At 32.9% G+C, this 15,431-nt stretch overlaps 3 protein-coding genes across 3 annotated transcripts; 1 reads left to right on the top strand and 2 right to left on the bottom strand.

Annotated features, from left to right (window-relative positions):
• The first annotated feature begins 2,467 nt into the window (after positions 1 to 2,467).
• On the top strand, positions 2,468 to 5,724 carry LOC118037271 (choline-phosphate cytidylyltransferase 2). Its single transcript, XM_035043181.2, has 8 exons — positions 2,468 to 2,730; positions 3,298 to 3,411; positions 3,585 to 3,680; positions 3,985 to 4,027; positions 4,112 to 4,267; positions 4,400 to 4,480; positions 5,070 to 5,168; positions 5,320 to 5,724. Exons 1-8 carry the CDS (start codon positions 2,543 to 2,545, stop codon positions 5,527 to 5,529), a joined length of 987 nt encoding a protein of 328 aa, XP_034899072.1. The 5' UTR covers positions 2,468 to 2,542; the 3' UTR covers positions 5,530 to 5,724.
• A 1,503-nt stretch (positions 5,725 to 7,227) lies between these two features.
• Positions 7,228 to 8,877, bottom strand: LOC118037269 (anthocyanidin 3-O-glucosyltransferase 2-like). Its single transcript, XM_035043180.2, has one exon. It carries the CDS (start codon positions 8,770 to 8,772, stop codon positions 7,336 to 7,338), a length of 1,437 nt encoding a protein of 478 aa, XP_034899071.1. The 5' UTR covers positions 8,773 to 8,877; the 3' UTR covers positions 7,228 to 7,335.
• A 2,352-nt stretch (positions 8,878 to 11,229) lies between these two features.
• Positions 11,230 to 12,835, bottom strand: LOC118037266 (anthocyanidin 3-O-glucosyltransferase 2-like). Its single transcript, XM_035043177.2, has one exon. It carries the CDS (start codon positions 12,722 to 12,724, stop codon positions 11,279 to 11,281), a length of 1,446 nt encoding a protein of 481 aa, XP_034899068.1. The 5' UTR covers positions 12,725 to 12,835; the 3' UTR covers positions 11,230 to 11,278.
• Positions 12,836 to 15,431: the final 2,596 nt, after the last annotated feature.

Below are 15,431 nucleotides of genomic sequence, written 5' to 3'. Positions count from 1 at the left end.
CATAACCATTTATCTATTAATTTACTTTGGATTATTCAACAGTTGAAAGTGATTAATTAGAGGATATAAAAAAGATTAAAACTTATAAACTCCCAATCACTGTTTCTATTCTGAATTTTACATGGATGTGGACAGAAAAATCAGTCATTTCTGTAGATGATAAAAAAAGTTCTTATTTTTTTCTTTTCTTTCTTTGTATAATAATCTTGTATATGATATTTTTATGTCAGGAGTTTCAAGTGTGGAGCCAGATATGAAGAATTCACAAGTGACTGTTAGGGGAGCTTTCGATCCACCAAAACTTGCCCAGAAAATTATGGAAAAGCTGGGGATTCATGTTGAGATACTAAAGCAACAAAACCAGGCAGCACCGAAGGATAAAAATAACAATAACAGCAGCAACAACAACAATAATAATAAGAATATGTTTCATTATCCTCCTCAAAATTCCCAAGAATATGTTTATCCCTGTCCAATATTCAGTGATGAAAATGTTTTTTCATGTTCAATAATGTAAAAAGAATTTCATAGTTTAATTTGCTATATATTAGCTGTGAAATTGAATTGAAACGCATGTTTTTGTTCCATAAATGTTGCTCACATTTATATACTTGGTCATCGAAATATATATTTTCTTTGGCAAACCATAAACATGCCCTCTACTATTGATTATGTTTCAAATCAGTCCTTTTCTTTACCTATAATTGCACCAATTTACCTTTTTATTATATCCTTTTTCAATTCTCCATTAACTTGAGAAATTTAATTTGCACACTAAACTTATATGTTTTACTTGCCGAGTAAAATAATACACAATGTAGATATTGTTTACTTCTTGAGTGAATAGTGCTGAGTGAATTAATACAGACACGACAAAAAAAGAAGAAGCTCTCAGCTGCTTTTGATAAACCAGTAGTTCCAACATAAATTATATGGGTTCCACACAAACAATAAATTAAGTTTTAATATTACCAAAATATGTTATCGGTACAGTTTGCTTTAGTGGGCGTTTGGTATAAAAGCTAAAGTTACCGCGTAAACAAGCACTTTCTAACATTTGCTTTGATTTTTTAATTTTATTTTCAAACTAGATTATTCTTGTAATAGTTTCGTACACCATCCTATATCATATGCATGTGTGGTATAAGATATTTTTAAAAAATATATAAAAATATTTTTTTTAATATTAATATTATTAAAAAAAATATTTAAAAAATTAATATGATATTTTTTCAAATAAAAAACAAATTGTAGCATAATAACAAATATTTATTAGGCTATTTTTTTATAAACTTTGTAGAGTGAACATGTTATTATTGTAGAAACTTTTTTTTTTTTAAGGTGTAAGGAAGTTGTTGTAATGTTATTGTATTTATAAGTTCACTTATTACATTAATTAATAAGACCACTTGAGAATTGATGCAATATCATGTATCGAATTTGAATCTAATTAAAGATCGAAATAAATAATTTCTCTTTTTTATTTTTTATTTTAACGATAACAGTACCTTCAAATTCCTGTCAAAAATAGTTTTTTTTTTTTTTTTCATTGGACGTGTGTGTGTGTATAAAATTGTACCTTTTCGTAGAAAATTATGAATTAGAGTTGAATCTAATTAATAAATTTGCTTTTAAATGTTGAGAAGAAGTTCATTCTTGATCGATTTTGAGAAAATCAGCTACTTTATGAATAATTTATTCACAAAAAATTATTTTTATTACAAATTTTTTTAAAATTATGATGTCGTTTATGTTTGTAACTGTATATATTTTTTAATAGTTTAATATATTAATATAAAAAATAAAAAATTATATAAAAATAATTATTTTAATATATTTTCAAACAAAAAATACAACTATATCAAACACATTAAATTAATAACTATTTAGAATTACTCCATGTAATAATATATAATTTCTTTATCACTATGAATATTGAAATTCCCAACCGACTGATATCATATAAAATTAATGACAACTAATTTTAAAATCTGCTAGCATCACGTGACTCCACAAAAACAGTTGTCTTTATCAATCGACATAGCTTTCCACTTTTCATGTTCATCAATTAAAAATCTAATTAATACAGATTAATAATTTTTATATGAAAACAATGTTATTAAATCTTATTCAGCTCGCCTAATTAACTTAAGATTTGATTAATATGTTTTCTAGACTGCATCTGAAAAAAATCAATATGAAATTTATTTGATTAACTCGGTAACTCTTAATTCATTCAATATAAAAAAACTCATTAATTTTTTTAAAAATGAAAACAATATATTTTAATATTTTTAATTAATCCAAATTAATGATCTAAATCAGATTATGTTTAATAATTATATCTTAATATTTAATTATTACTAATATGTAAATTAAGTAAATTAAAATTAAGGAGTACTATCATTTTTTATTTTCCTTTTGGCCTATTAAAATTAAAAAGAAAGGAAGGATAAGAACCGTATTTTCATCTAAACACGCAAAAAAAGGATTATTGAAGCTCCATAAATAAATAAAAACAGAGACAGTGTTAACAATTCGAATGGCAGAGACAGAACAGCAAGAGAAGAAGATGATGAATGGAAATGGCTGCAAAGTCTCTTGCCATTCGAATTCTGATCCTTCAGCACTGCCACCACCGTCTGATCGTCCTGTTCGTGTTTATGCTGATGGGATCTATGATCTCTTCCATTTTGGCCACGCTCGCTCCCTTGAACAAGCCAAAAAATCGTATGTTTTCGGTTTTTGTATGTGTTCTTGTGCTAAAGTCTTTGGCTTTTTTGGTTTCTTTTGTGTTTGATCTGTTTGCTTTCTGGGTTTTTCTTGTTTTTGTTTTTTGTGTGATTTTTTGGGAGTTTGATTGGATACTGAATTTTTCGAGTTTTTGGAAATTTTATGGGATTTGCTTTTCTGGGTTTGTTTTGCTTTTATTGGTTTTGTGTTGTTGTGCTGTAAATCATGTGAAAGTCTGAAGCTTTTTTTTTTATTTTTATTAGATTTTGTTTTTTACAATTTTATTGCTTTTTTTAAATGGATTTCATACTTGAAGCATTTGTATTATTGATTTAGATTGTTTTAACGTTTTTCATTTTTTTTGCTTTTAGATGTAAACTTGTGTTGTGAGATTGTTGAAATTTACAGTACATGGTTTGTTTTTTGAATTTCTGTGTATTCGTATATATATGAATTTAAGCTTTTTTGCTCTGTTTTTCTTGTAATTAGCTCACTTTTAGTTGATACTTTTGCTCTAAAAATCATTCTTTCTTAGTTGTTTATATGATCACTTTGTGAATTTAGGTTTCCAAACACGTACTTGCTCGTAGGATGTTGCAATGATGATACCACACACAAGTACAAGGGCAAAACTGTTATGACAGAGGATGAACGTTATGAATCTCTTCGCCATTGCAAGTATGATTTTTTTGTTGATTATCGAACTTTTGAACAACTTTTATTTTCCAGCAATAAATTTTCTTTCGTAAAACATACCTTTTAAAAGGTATTTGTTTCATCGAGAGACATGATTACTTGGAATTGGCAATTTAAGTGTCTTTGATAGCAAAAGGCCTTGTTTTATTTTTCAGGTGGGTGGACGAAGTCATTCCTGATGCGCCTTGGGTTATCGATCAAGAATTTCTTGACAAGCACAATATTGACTATGTTGCTCATGATTCTCTACCGTAAGAAATCCTATCTAAAATGCACATCTTATTGTCCAATTACATGTTGATATTAAGTAGTTTTAGTACAGCGATGGAACTGTACTTCTCATACCATAAGTTTAGTAACTAATTTGTTCATCCAATTACTGATTATTAATAGTTTATAGTTATACAAAGGTAAGGTGCTAAAGATTTATTTCAATCTATTTTGATTCTATAATATTTCATCTCTTGTAATCTTTCAAGCGATGTTCATTTGATTGATTGAAGTTATAAAAAATATTAGTAATCTCTTCAATTTGGCCTTGCACTTCATTTATAGGTATGCCGATGCCAGTGGAGCTGGAAAGGATGTCTATGAATTTGTGAGTTTGAGCAACAGTCATCGCTTATGTTTTCATTTATCCTTTTGCTAGTGTATTGTTATATTAAGCAAGCTTTTATATCAGGTAAAAAAAGTTGGGAGATTCAAGGAAACAAAAAGAACTGATGGCATTTCTACATCGGACATTATAATGAGGATTGTTAAAGACTACAACCAGTATGTGTTGCGTAACTTGGATCGAGGATATTCAAGAAAAGAGCTTGGTGTTAGCTATGTAAAGGCATGTTCTTACATTGCATTTGGTTTTGATTTGATGATGCTGCATGGAAGTTTGTTTTTGTGTAAGCTTCATTATGCATTCCTTCCCAACAAGGGAACTTATCTTCTTCTGGTTGCGTTTAATGCTAAATAGGAAAAGCGACTGAGGGTGAACATGAGATTGAAAAAACTACAAGAGAAAGTGAAGGAACAACAAGAAAAAGTTGGAGAAAAGGTATCTTTTATCTTATGCCTAAACATCAGAGTGTTTCACGAACATCTTTTTTCCCTTGGTTTACTTACAAGTAGAGTATCTTCTGACTTTTATGGTTAACATTAGGATGCAATAAAGCTCTTCACTTCTTCTGGAAACACATCATTACTTCTAGTTATATTTACTTTTTTCTCGGTCAAACATTTATATTTTATGTTGATTATGTGAAGCATATAATTTATCTTAACTTGATTCTGTAGTTGTAACCTTGAAATATACCCGCCAAATAGCCGATTATAGTAATATTACTGTCACTATCTACTGTAGTTTGTGTTGTTCGATGTCTTCGGAACTGAGTAACAATGTCAACTTCAAAAATTTCAGATGTATGTCTTTTCTTCACCCAACTAATAGGCTAGCACCAAAATCATGGAGATTTAGTGTTGTCATACATTTGCTAGTGCGATGTTTCTTTTGTGAGTTTCTTTTCATGCCGTTCTGATGACTGGATGTGGACCAGTCAATGTTTCATAACTCACATGTTTGCTTTGTTTTTGTTGCCTGTAGAATTCCTATGGTTATTACATTTTTGTTACTTTTATATGTATAGATTCAAATTGTCACAATGCATCGTAATGAATGGGTGGAAAATGCTGATCGCTGGGTTGCTGGATTTCTCGAGATGTTTGAAGAAGGTTGTCATAAAATGGTAAGTTCCATTGTTTATTAAGTTTAAAAAAAAGGTCACACAATGATCACTCACCAGTGTGTGGATATGGGGATTTTCCAGTTATACATACATACATATATGAAAATCACATTTCAACAGTCGTTTTACCATCAATTTGTATATCATTCAGGGCACTGCCATTAGGGATCGAATTCAAGAGCGATTGAGAGGGCAGCAATCAAGCAGGCTGCTGGAAAATGGCAAGGAGAACAGTGAAGATGAAGAGGAAGAATATTATGATGATGATGATGATGATGACTATGACGATGAAGAAGAATATTTTGACGATGAAGAATACTATGCTGAGACATACAACAAAGATGCAAAAATTAAGAATTAGATTGCCTTTTCCATGTTTTACAGGTAATAGGTTCGATCAGAAATCTGCCTGGATGATTACTTGTTTTGGGTGCTTCTGTAAAGTTCTGTATAATGGTTGTGGCCAGTAAACTTTTTCGCTTGAATTTGCGTCTAAACTTGCATGTTTTTGTAATTCTATGACTCTTTTATCAAGGGAGCTTTGTTTCAGCTGAAACTTTCATGGAGATCATAAACTTGGAACTTAACAGGCAGACACTGCTATACGTGAAAATGCTGTTGTTTGAGGCTGTCCTAATCAAAATGGGCTTAACTTGATCTTGGTGTGTACACGAGGGTAGCTGTTGACTTGGACTAGCAAATTCTAGTCCATGTTTGGAAACCAATCAACAAGCATAGTTATTTGTATTGTTTGGAAATATAAATAATGATAGATCTATACCCATTAAAAAATCTTAAACCAACATTTATATAATTTCTATAGCATTTTATTTCTTTTTTTAACATGGTATTAATGTTAATTTTTTTTATTAATTAAAACTGAATTTAGAAACTTGTCATTCTATAAAGGCAATCAAAATTTTAAAAATATTATGAGTTTTGATTCAAACATAAATGTGGTTGAGATGCATTTGATGAATAAAATCTTAAGCTAAGCAGGTGGATTCTTGATGTAGCTTTATTGTAGCATTTTCAAAATTTGTAAATATTTATAGTTTCTTGTTGTTTTCCCTTTCTTCATAGATTGGATACATTTCAATATTATTAAAAAAGAAATGAACTTCGATATAAAATTTATATATATTGTTAATTTTTTTATTTATACAATGAATACATTTCAATATTACTTTAAAAAAACTTTGAATTGAAATCTCTTGAAAGTGAAAAGCATAAACGTTGATTGAATTGCAAACTTAATGATGAAATATTATTTATTCCGATTGAATGATAAATAAGATCATCCTTCATCCATCAAAGCTTTTTTACTTGTTTTTTTCTTGTCTCTTTCATCTTATTTTTCATATCACTTTATACTAGTTTCAAGTCTCATTCTTTATGTATTAGAGCAATATTTTTTTTAACTTAATAAAAAAATATACATGGTAAAAAGAACAATATGATATTATTATTAAATTTGGCTCAATGAAGCAACCTTGAAATCTTTTGATCTAACTCTTTATTTAACTTAAATTTAAAATTAAACCATGTAAGAATTGATCCAATCGATTTGACAGGTCTAAAAACATCCTGGTTAACTAACAAAAAAAGTACAATGATGAAATTAAAAAAAATAAAAAATAAAATTGACAAAAAAAAAAAAAAACTCACTACCTAATAAGAGTTTTTCTAATGTGATCTGGTTGATTTGGTTAGTCCAAAAATAAACCAACTGACTAGTAAAAAAATTATAAAAAAAAATTAAAAAAAACAAATATAAATTTCATATAAAAAATTATACCGACATAACTCACTTATCTCAGATTTAAAATTAATATAATCTACTAGTTTTGGTCAATTCTAAAACAAGTCGGTAACAAAAACTACCCCATGTCCCCACAGTGACTAAAAAGTCTATATATTTAGATTCTAAGTTTGCCCAGGGCAACACTTTTTCAGCTTTTTCCGTTTTTCAAAAATCTTAGGTACAATAGTCAAGGTCTGTTATTGTTTTTTTAATTGTTGTTATTATTTTATATTCCGACCCGGACAAAGACATTAATTAAAGAAGGAAAATATATAGTTCAACAGAGAGAAATTACAATACACAAACAAACATGGTAAAGGAACTGTCGATTCCCAGATGATGCAAAGTGAAAGTACATTTTGTTCATGGAATTGTGTCCACTATCTCATGAATCAAGTGCCCTAGCCAAGTGTATGAAGATCCACCTTCCATCGAAGCTTTCCTACACTTTTCACTCGTTTCCTTCAACCTCTCCACCTTCTCCTTGCCAAGCTCCATCAAACACCTTATTCCTCTCTCTATTTCCCCAGCACTAATAATGTTTTCATCATCATCATAGAAAAACTCTCTTCTATAATCCATTTTAATCTCCACTCCGAACCCTAACTCCACAATAATTTGAAAAGCATTAAGTTGTTGCTCTGCCTGTAATGGCCACGCGGCAATCGGAACGCCGAACCATATGCTTTCCAATATAGAGTTCCATCCGCAGTGTGATACGAACCCTCCTACAGATGGATGGGATAAAATATCGATCTGTGGGGCCCATCCAATTATTTTTCCAATCTTAGCCGTCCGATCCAAAAACCCTTCGGGCAAGACATCTTGAGGATTAGTGTAATCGCTCGGGATTTCCATCTTACCCTTCGGTTGTGGTTTCCGTAGAGACCACAAGAATCGATGCCCGCTCTGCTCTAGCCCCCATGCAATTTCCTTCACCTGATCCGCTCCGAAGCTCCCCATGCTCCCGAAGCATAGATACACTACTGAGGATAGGGGCTGATCATCAAGCCATTGCTTGATGTCTTTGCGTTTACCAGACTCCACATCAAGATCGCCATCTCTATTAAGGTTCAAAATGGGACCCACTGGGTACACGGGAGGGGTATTACCATTAGAAAAGGAGTTGATCGCATGAGATTCCAACTCTTCGAATGTGTTTACAATGATACCCTTAGTTTCCCTAAACCTTCTTGCTTGATCAAGGTAAGCAGGCAGCCACTCTTTGTTGAGCACAGCAGAAGGCAGGACCTTAGCAGGAAGCGGGTACGCCAAACAAGGCACGACCAACTCAGCATCCGAGTCCTTGAACTGAGTAGCGTCAACTCTCTGCTCATCGTGAAGAGCCTGAATATAAAACTGCAGGCCAAGATAAGCTGCACCTGTCGTCAAGAAAATATAAGAGGGAACACCAAATTCATTGGCCACGTCTATCATTGATGTACAAAACAAATCAAGAACAAACCCAGCAAGTGGAGGCGAGTCGGGGCTTAAATGGGACCGAATCACAAGCTTGGAGACTTCTTCTTTGACATGGCGTTTCTGGGTTCCAATCAAAGCAAAGAGAAACTTGTTGGGTTCAGGCTCATCTTCAGGCAACTTAATGAACCGGATACGATTGCAGGCTGCACTCAAGGAATCAATATAGCAAGCAGTCTTTGAGTCATAACTTAGGCTCATGATGAGGAAGGTGATTGAAAGCCTCTCATCACGGTCTACAAGCAGCTTTGCTACCTCTACAGTGGACATAAGGTGGCTTCTACCAGGTGCTGGTATGAAGACTAGCTCAGCTTTCTTCATTTCTGCAACTGAGGTCTCTCTGTTTTTTTTGTTTTTTTCCTTGGCTTACAACGAGTAGCTAGAGTGTTCTAGGAGTAATGCAAAAGACTGGTCTTCCTATCCTTTTTATGTGCGCGCTCCAAGGGGCTATAATGAAGTGGACTTGACTATTCTTTGTCAAAAATATCATCCAAGTATAAGAAAAGATTAATACTATGTTTGATGATATTGTTGTGGTTATTTTTTATTTAAAAAAATATTAAAATAATATATTTTTTTATTTTTAAAAAATAATTTTTAATATTAGCACATTAAAATATTTAAAAATATTAATTTAAAATAAAAATAATTAAATTTTTTAAAATATATATTTAAAATTTAAAAACTAATACGAACTAAACATGCTTTTTAGGACGTTGTCTGGTTATGGAATTTAAAGTAGAAAAACAACAAAGTTTCTTCACTGTACATTATGGGTTGAATTTTCCATTTTTTTATTATTTTATTTTCATGTTACGAGGTTTCATTACAAGTTAAGTTGAGTGAGTGTGTTTGGTTATTTTTTAAAATATTTTTTATTTATAAATATATTAAAATTATATTTTTTTATATGTTTTTAAAAAAATATTTTTAATATCATTACATTTAAATAATATAAAAATACCCAAAAAATATTAATTATAAACAAAAAAAATTCAAAAAGTTAAATTTTTTCAAAAATATTTTTAAAACATAAAAACAAACCTTTCACTATTAAAAAGTTGTAAGGGACACTTCTTTAGCCTTTTTTTTTTTAATTTACAATAATTCCAAATTAATATAATATCTATCCTAAATTCTGCTATCTCTGTGTTAATTGTAGGGATAAGCAAAAAAATCGATAAACCAATTAAATCGAGAAAACCAAAAATAAAAATAAGAAAAACCGAACCATAAAAAAAATTAATTAAAATTTTAAAAAAAACCGACCGGTTTGGTTCGGTTTCGGTTTTATAAACCTGAAACCAAAAAAACCAAACCGAATCAAACCAAACCCAAATTATATAAAAAAAAGGGAAAAAACCGAGCCGAAACCTGAAAAAAACCAAGCCAAACCGGTTTTTGTCCTAAAAAAACTGAATTGAACCGAAATCGGTCGGTTTGAAACGGTTTTGGTTGTGTTTTTTTAATTTGGTTTGGTTACTTTTTTTTTAATGAAAACCGAACGAACCGAAAATGATCACTTCCTTGTAATATATTACTATAAAATTAATAAATATAAATATAAATATAAATATTGATAGAATATTTTCATCAATAAATTATAGTGAATTTGATCAATGAAAATATTCCTTCGATTTATACTAAGAGAATTACAGTGAAAAAAAAAAAAATAAAACCAAAAAGTAAGATAATGTGTTATTTATACCAACAGAATTATCGAATGTATTAATATTGTCGGCGAAGTCTGTTTGTAAACTCGTTAGTAAACTATTCACCTCTTCATAACATTGTTCATCATGTTATTTACCAATGGAATTATCGACATAAAATTCCATTGGTATTTTACAGAGAACTTTAAAACTATTCACTTCTCAATTGCACTATTGATTATTATTTTTTACAGACAAAATCATTAACAAATTGAAAAGTCGTCGGTGATATTTGGTGATTTTTTAAATTTTTTTATTAAATTAAATATTATAGACTGAATCACTGATAAAATAATTAAAAATATTAATATTTAATTATTCATTGGTTAAACTGTCGATAAAATATCTTAATAAAAAAAATTAGAATCCCTTATTTCACAACAAACGAGCCTCTTCTTCTTCTTTCCTTTATGTAAAAAACATCAACATCTTTTTTTTTTCTTTCTCTTCTCTTCTCCTCCACGCTCAGGATGTCTTCTTCTCTTCTCTTTTATCGGTTTTTCTTAATTAACATACTTTATGAATTTTTTTTTTCTCTTTTCAGCTTCATTCGCAACTACATTAAGGTAAGATTTTTCTTTTTTGTGTTTTTTTTCATTATATCAAAATTCATACGACATCGTTATCCTTGTCGTCACGAAATCCAACCCTAATAATCGTGTTGATCAACATAAAAAAATAATAAAATATTAGTGTTTCTATAAAAATAGTGTATCTACATTCACTTGATAGCCTCTTGGATTTTTCATATAAATTCCCAAGAAGATCCAACAGCTATAATTATAACAATAAAACAACATAAATAAATATTAAGTTAGTTAAGAATTATAATAGTAGATTTCTCATAAACCATTATAGATTATCATAGTATTTTCCTGCAAAGTGTTTTTTCCTTTCATCTTTTTTATAATTTTTTCTATAATTTTTTTTATTTATTTTATTTTTTAAATATTAAATTAGTTAAAAATTTAACTTTATTTTTCTTTCTTGAAAACATTTGCAACAATTTTTCTTTTTATATATAGACACACATCACAAGCCCGCGGCACTGGCATGGGATCTAGTATCCAACTAAAAGACATTGTATTAAATGATTCGAAGAGAGTACAATTTAATCATGGTAGGTGGTCCGCCATATCTTGAATGAAACGACCTAACCAAGTGAACGAGGATCCACCGTTCTCCAAAGCCTTCCTGCTCTTTCTACTCATCTCCTTCAACTTCTCCCTCTTCTCATCGCAAAGCTCCATTAAACACCTTACTCCTCTCTCGATCTCCCCGGCACTAATGACATCTTCTTTACCGTCCGAGATAAACTCTCTTCTATAATCCATTTTAATCTCCACTCCCAATCCGAGCTCAACAATCATTTGAAAGGCATTCAGTTGTTGCTCTGCATATAATGGCCACGCGGCAATTGGAACGCCAAACCATATGCTTTCCAATATAGAGTTCCATCCACAGTGCGATACGAACCCTCCTACGGATGGATGGGCCAAAATATCTGTCTGCGGGGCCCATCCAATTATTTTTCCTGTGATAGCCGTCCGATCCAAAAATCCTTCAGGTAAGACATCCCGAGGGTTAGTGTAATCGCTTGGAGGTTCCATCTTCCCTTCCGGTGGTGGTTGACGTAGAGACCACAAGAATCGATGCCCGCTCTGCTCTAGCCCACAAGCAATTTCCTTCACCTGATCCACTCCGAAACTCCCCATGCTCCCGAAGCATAGATACACTACTGAGGATAGGGGCTGATCATCAACCCATTGCTTGATGTCTTTGTATTCATCAGACTCCTCGTCACAATCACCATCTCTATTAAGGTTTAAAATGGGACCCACTGGATATACCGGAGGGATATTACCTTTAGAAAAGGAGTTGATCGCATGAGATTCCAGCTCTTCAAATGTGTTTATTATAATACCCTTAGTTTCTCTAAACCTTCTAGCTTGACGGAGCATATGCGGCAGCCGCTCTTTGTTAAGCAAAACAGAGGGCAAGACCTTAGCTGGAACAGGATTTGCCAAACACGGCATGACCAACTCAGCATCAGAGCCCTTGAACTCAGTAGGGTCAACTTTCTGCTCATCGTGAAGAGCCTGAACATAAAATTGGACGCCAAGAGAAGCTGCACCTGACGTAAGGAAAATATATGAGGGAACACCAAATTCATTGGCCACGTCCATCATTGGTGTACAAAACATATCGAGAACAAACCCAGAAAGTGTAGGCGAGTCAGGGCTTGACTCGGACTGGCTCACAAGCTTAGAGACTTCATCTTTGACATGGGGTATCTGGGTTTCAATCAAAGAAAAGAGAAACTTCCTGGGTTGGTTTGGAACAGGCTCATCTTTAGGCAAGTTAATGAAGCGGATACGATTACAGGCTGTACTCACTGAATTTATAAACCTGTCAATCTTGGGGTCAGAACGTATTTTCATGATGAGGAAGGTGATTGAAAGCCTCTCATCACGGTCTAGAAGAAGCTTTGCTACCTCTACTGTGGATAGGAGGTGGCTGATACCTGGTGTTGGTATGAAGACCAGCTCAGCTTTCTTCATTCTGCGACTGAGCTCTTTAATTTTTTCTTTATTTGCTAGAGAATTTCAAGGTGGGATTGCATGTAAAAGACTGATTTTCATATCCTTTTTAAGGGCACTACTTGTGGCTCTAATTAAGTGGACTTGAGATTGGCAATTTACTGCTCAAAAATATACAGGTGCAGCCGTGCAGGACAAGAGTGAGAGTGAGGTCATGGCTTTGCTGTCATTGTGGACTGCTTTTACAATTCGTCAAGAAGACCCAAAAAAAAGCGATGCCGTTCCTGTCAGTAATTTAAGTCATAAAAAGACAACGTTTTTCGAACCCTTATTAGCTGTTGCTCAGTTATTATGGGCTAAGTATTTTGCCCTCCCTATCGTATTATGGGCTGAATTTTCTATTTTTTTTTAATTGATGATAATAGAAGTCGAGAATAACATAATGATTTAGGTTGTTCTTAGTCAATTTTTTTTATATATACATATAAGGTAGAATACGATAGTTATTATAGGGATTATAACATTAAAATAATTCTATATTAATTTTTTATTCAGAGATATACATGTTATACATTCTATAATATGCCCCTTCAAGTTGATGGTGGAGGATCGACCCGAAGCTTAAACCTGAAGCAGTAAAAGATGCAACAGAAAGTGGTTTGTTGAAGACATCAACAAGTTGATCCTGAGAAGGGATAAAACGAATCTGAATTTTCTTCTTCGCAGACAAAGTGATAATCTACCTCAATATGTTTAATACAAGCATGAAAGATAGGATTTGCTGAGAGATAAGTCGCACCAAGATTATCGCACCAAGGAGCAGAGATGGAGGGAACCTGGAGTATCAACGAGTTTACAAGAAGTCATACCACCTCGAGTGAGGATGTCAAGAATATATTTGTGTTGGCGCAACATTAAACCTATACCTGTATACTGAACTTCAATACCCAGACAGTAGTGAACAATACCTAAGTCACGAAGCTTGAATTCTAAGCTGAGTAACTGGATTAGGTGATGAAACATGGCAGAGTTGTTGCCCATAAGCAGAATATCATCAATATATACTAGGATTAAAAAGATATTAGTACCATCAGATAAGATAAAACAAGGAGGTGTCAACCTTGAAGGCAAGGAAACCAATGGAGAGTAAAAAATTACTCAGATGGGTGTACCATGCCCTTGGTGCCTGTTTTAAACCATATAATGACTTGTGCAATTTGCACACATGAGATGGAAGAGTAAGGTCAATAAAATCTGGAGGTTGCTTCATGTAGACTTCTTCAATAAGAACACCATTGAGAAATGCATTATGAATATTGAGCTTATGAATCTTCTAATTACGTGAAACCGTAATGGATAAGACTAATCTGATGGTGGTCTGCTTAATAACTGGACTAAAGTTTCAGAATAATCAATGCTTTCCTGCTGGGTAAAGCCTCTAGCAACTAGACGGGCTTTATAACGTTCAATGCTACCATTAACACGATGTTTGATCCGATATATCCATCGATTGCCAACAACATTAATCGAAGGATGAAGGGGCACTAGGGACCAAGTGTGGTTGAAACGCAATGCCTTGATCTCTTCACATATAACATCATGCCAATCAACATATTTATCTGCATCAGAGAAGGCAATTGGTTCAGAAGAAGGAGATAGCAATACTCGAGTGGCAACTGTATCAGCTGCAGTAGAGGCCATCATATTTGCGGTTTTGGGCTGTCGCGGTCTAAGGACCATAAGGTGGCGGCTGAGAAACGGTGGTGACGCAGCGGAGGTTGGTGTCACAGAGGTGTCCTGCTGTAGTGGATAAGCAGAGAGATCAATCACTAGATTCAAACTAGGTGAAGAAGTTGCCTCAAGCAGAGGGTTGCCAGCAACAACAAGGTTGGCAACAAAGACAGAGTCTGCAGAAGCCAGGTGACTGGCAAAATAAAGGGGAAGCAAAGGAGGAACCAAAGGGTTTCCCAGTACTAGCAGAGACATCGTGCTGGAGTGTAGGGAAAACTAATCTACAACCTGTACCTACAACAGAATGGTGAGATAAAGATGTATATGGTGATCAGCAAGGGAAAGGTAGAGACTGTGGTGTTTTAGTAGGAGGTGAATGCAGGGTAGAGGCAAAGGCGGGATGGGGTGTGTCATGATCGGTGAATAATGGGGTGTGGGTTAGATTTGAGAGGATGGTAACAAGAAATAGTGTGTGGTTTTGAGCCAAAACCTATGTAATCTGTTCAGAATTATCAAACAAAAAAACATGTTCATGAAAACAGACATGACAGAAGATATACATGTGATAAGATTCAATGTCAAAACATCGATAACCAAGGTAAGAGGAACTGTAGCCATAAAACACACATGGAAAAGACCGAAAATCCGGTTTATGATTATTATAAGGACGCAAAAAGAGAAAACAGAGACATCCAAAAGTACGTAAAAAATGATAATAAGTAGAACAGTGAAACAAACAATCAAATGGAGATCGATTTGCAAGAACAAGAGTAGGCATGCAATTGATGAGATAAATCAAAGTTTCAAAAGCATAATTCCAAAAGCGGAATGGAGATTTACATTGGCCTAAAAAAGTAAGGCCGGTTTCCACAATATGTCAATGATGTCTTTTTACTATTCCATTTTGTTCGCGAGTGTGAGGACATATCAAACGGTGATAAATACTAATGGTTTGAAAGAAAATGGAGAGTCACCGCCCCAATCAGTTTGAACATAT

The sequence above is a fragment of the Populus alba genome, chromosome 16, assembly GCF_005239225.2.
Source record: "Populus alba chromosome 16, ASM523922v2, whole genome shotgun sequence".
Classification (NCBI taxonomy): domain Eukaryota; kingdom Viridiplantae; phylum Streptophyta; class Magnoliopsida; order Malpighiales; family Salicaceae; genus Populus; species Populus alba.
Note: the sequence above shows the minus strand (reverse complement) of the source record. Positions and strands in the feature narration are given on the sequence as shown.

What these genes read in the sequence shown, in the direction of transcription:
- LOC118037266 (XM_035043177.2), bottom strand. Translation starts at nt 12,724, where the DNA reads ATGAAGAAAGCTGAGCTGGTCTTCATACCAACACCAGGTATCAGCCAC.
- LOC118037269 (XM_035043180.2), bottom strand. Translation starts at nt 8,772, where the DNA reads ATGAAGAAAGCTGAGCTAGTCTTCATACCAGCACCTGGTAGAAGCCAC.
- LOC118037271 (XM_035043181.2), top strand. Translation starts at nt 2,543, where the DNA reads ATGGCAGAGACAGAACAGCAAGAGAAGAAGATGATGAATGGAAATGGC. An exon ending in GAATCTCTTCGCCATTGCAA is followed by an intron (nt 3,412 to 3,584) that starts GTATGATTTTTT and finishes TTTATTTTTCAG; the next exon opens with GTGGGTGGACGAAGTCATTC. An exon ending in AAGAAGGTTGTCATAAAATG is followed by an intron (nt 5,169 to 5,319) that starts GTAAGTTCCATT and finishes TATATCATTCAG; the next exon opens with GGCACTGCCATTAGGGATCG.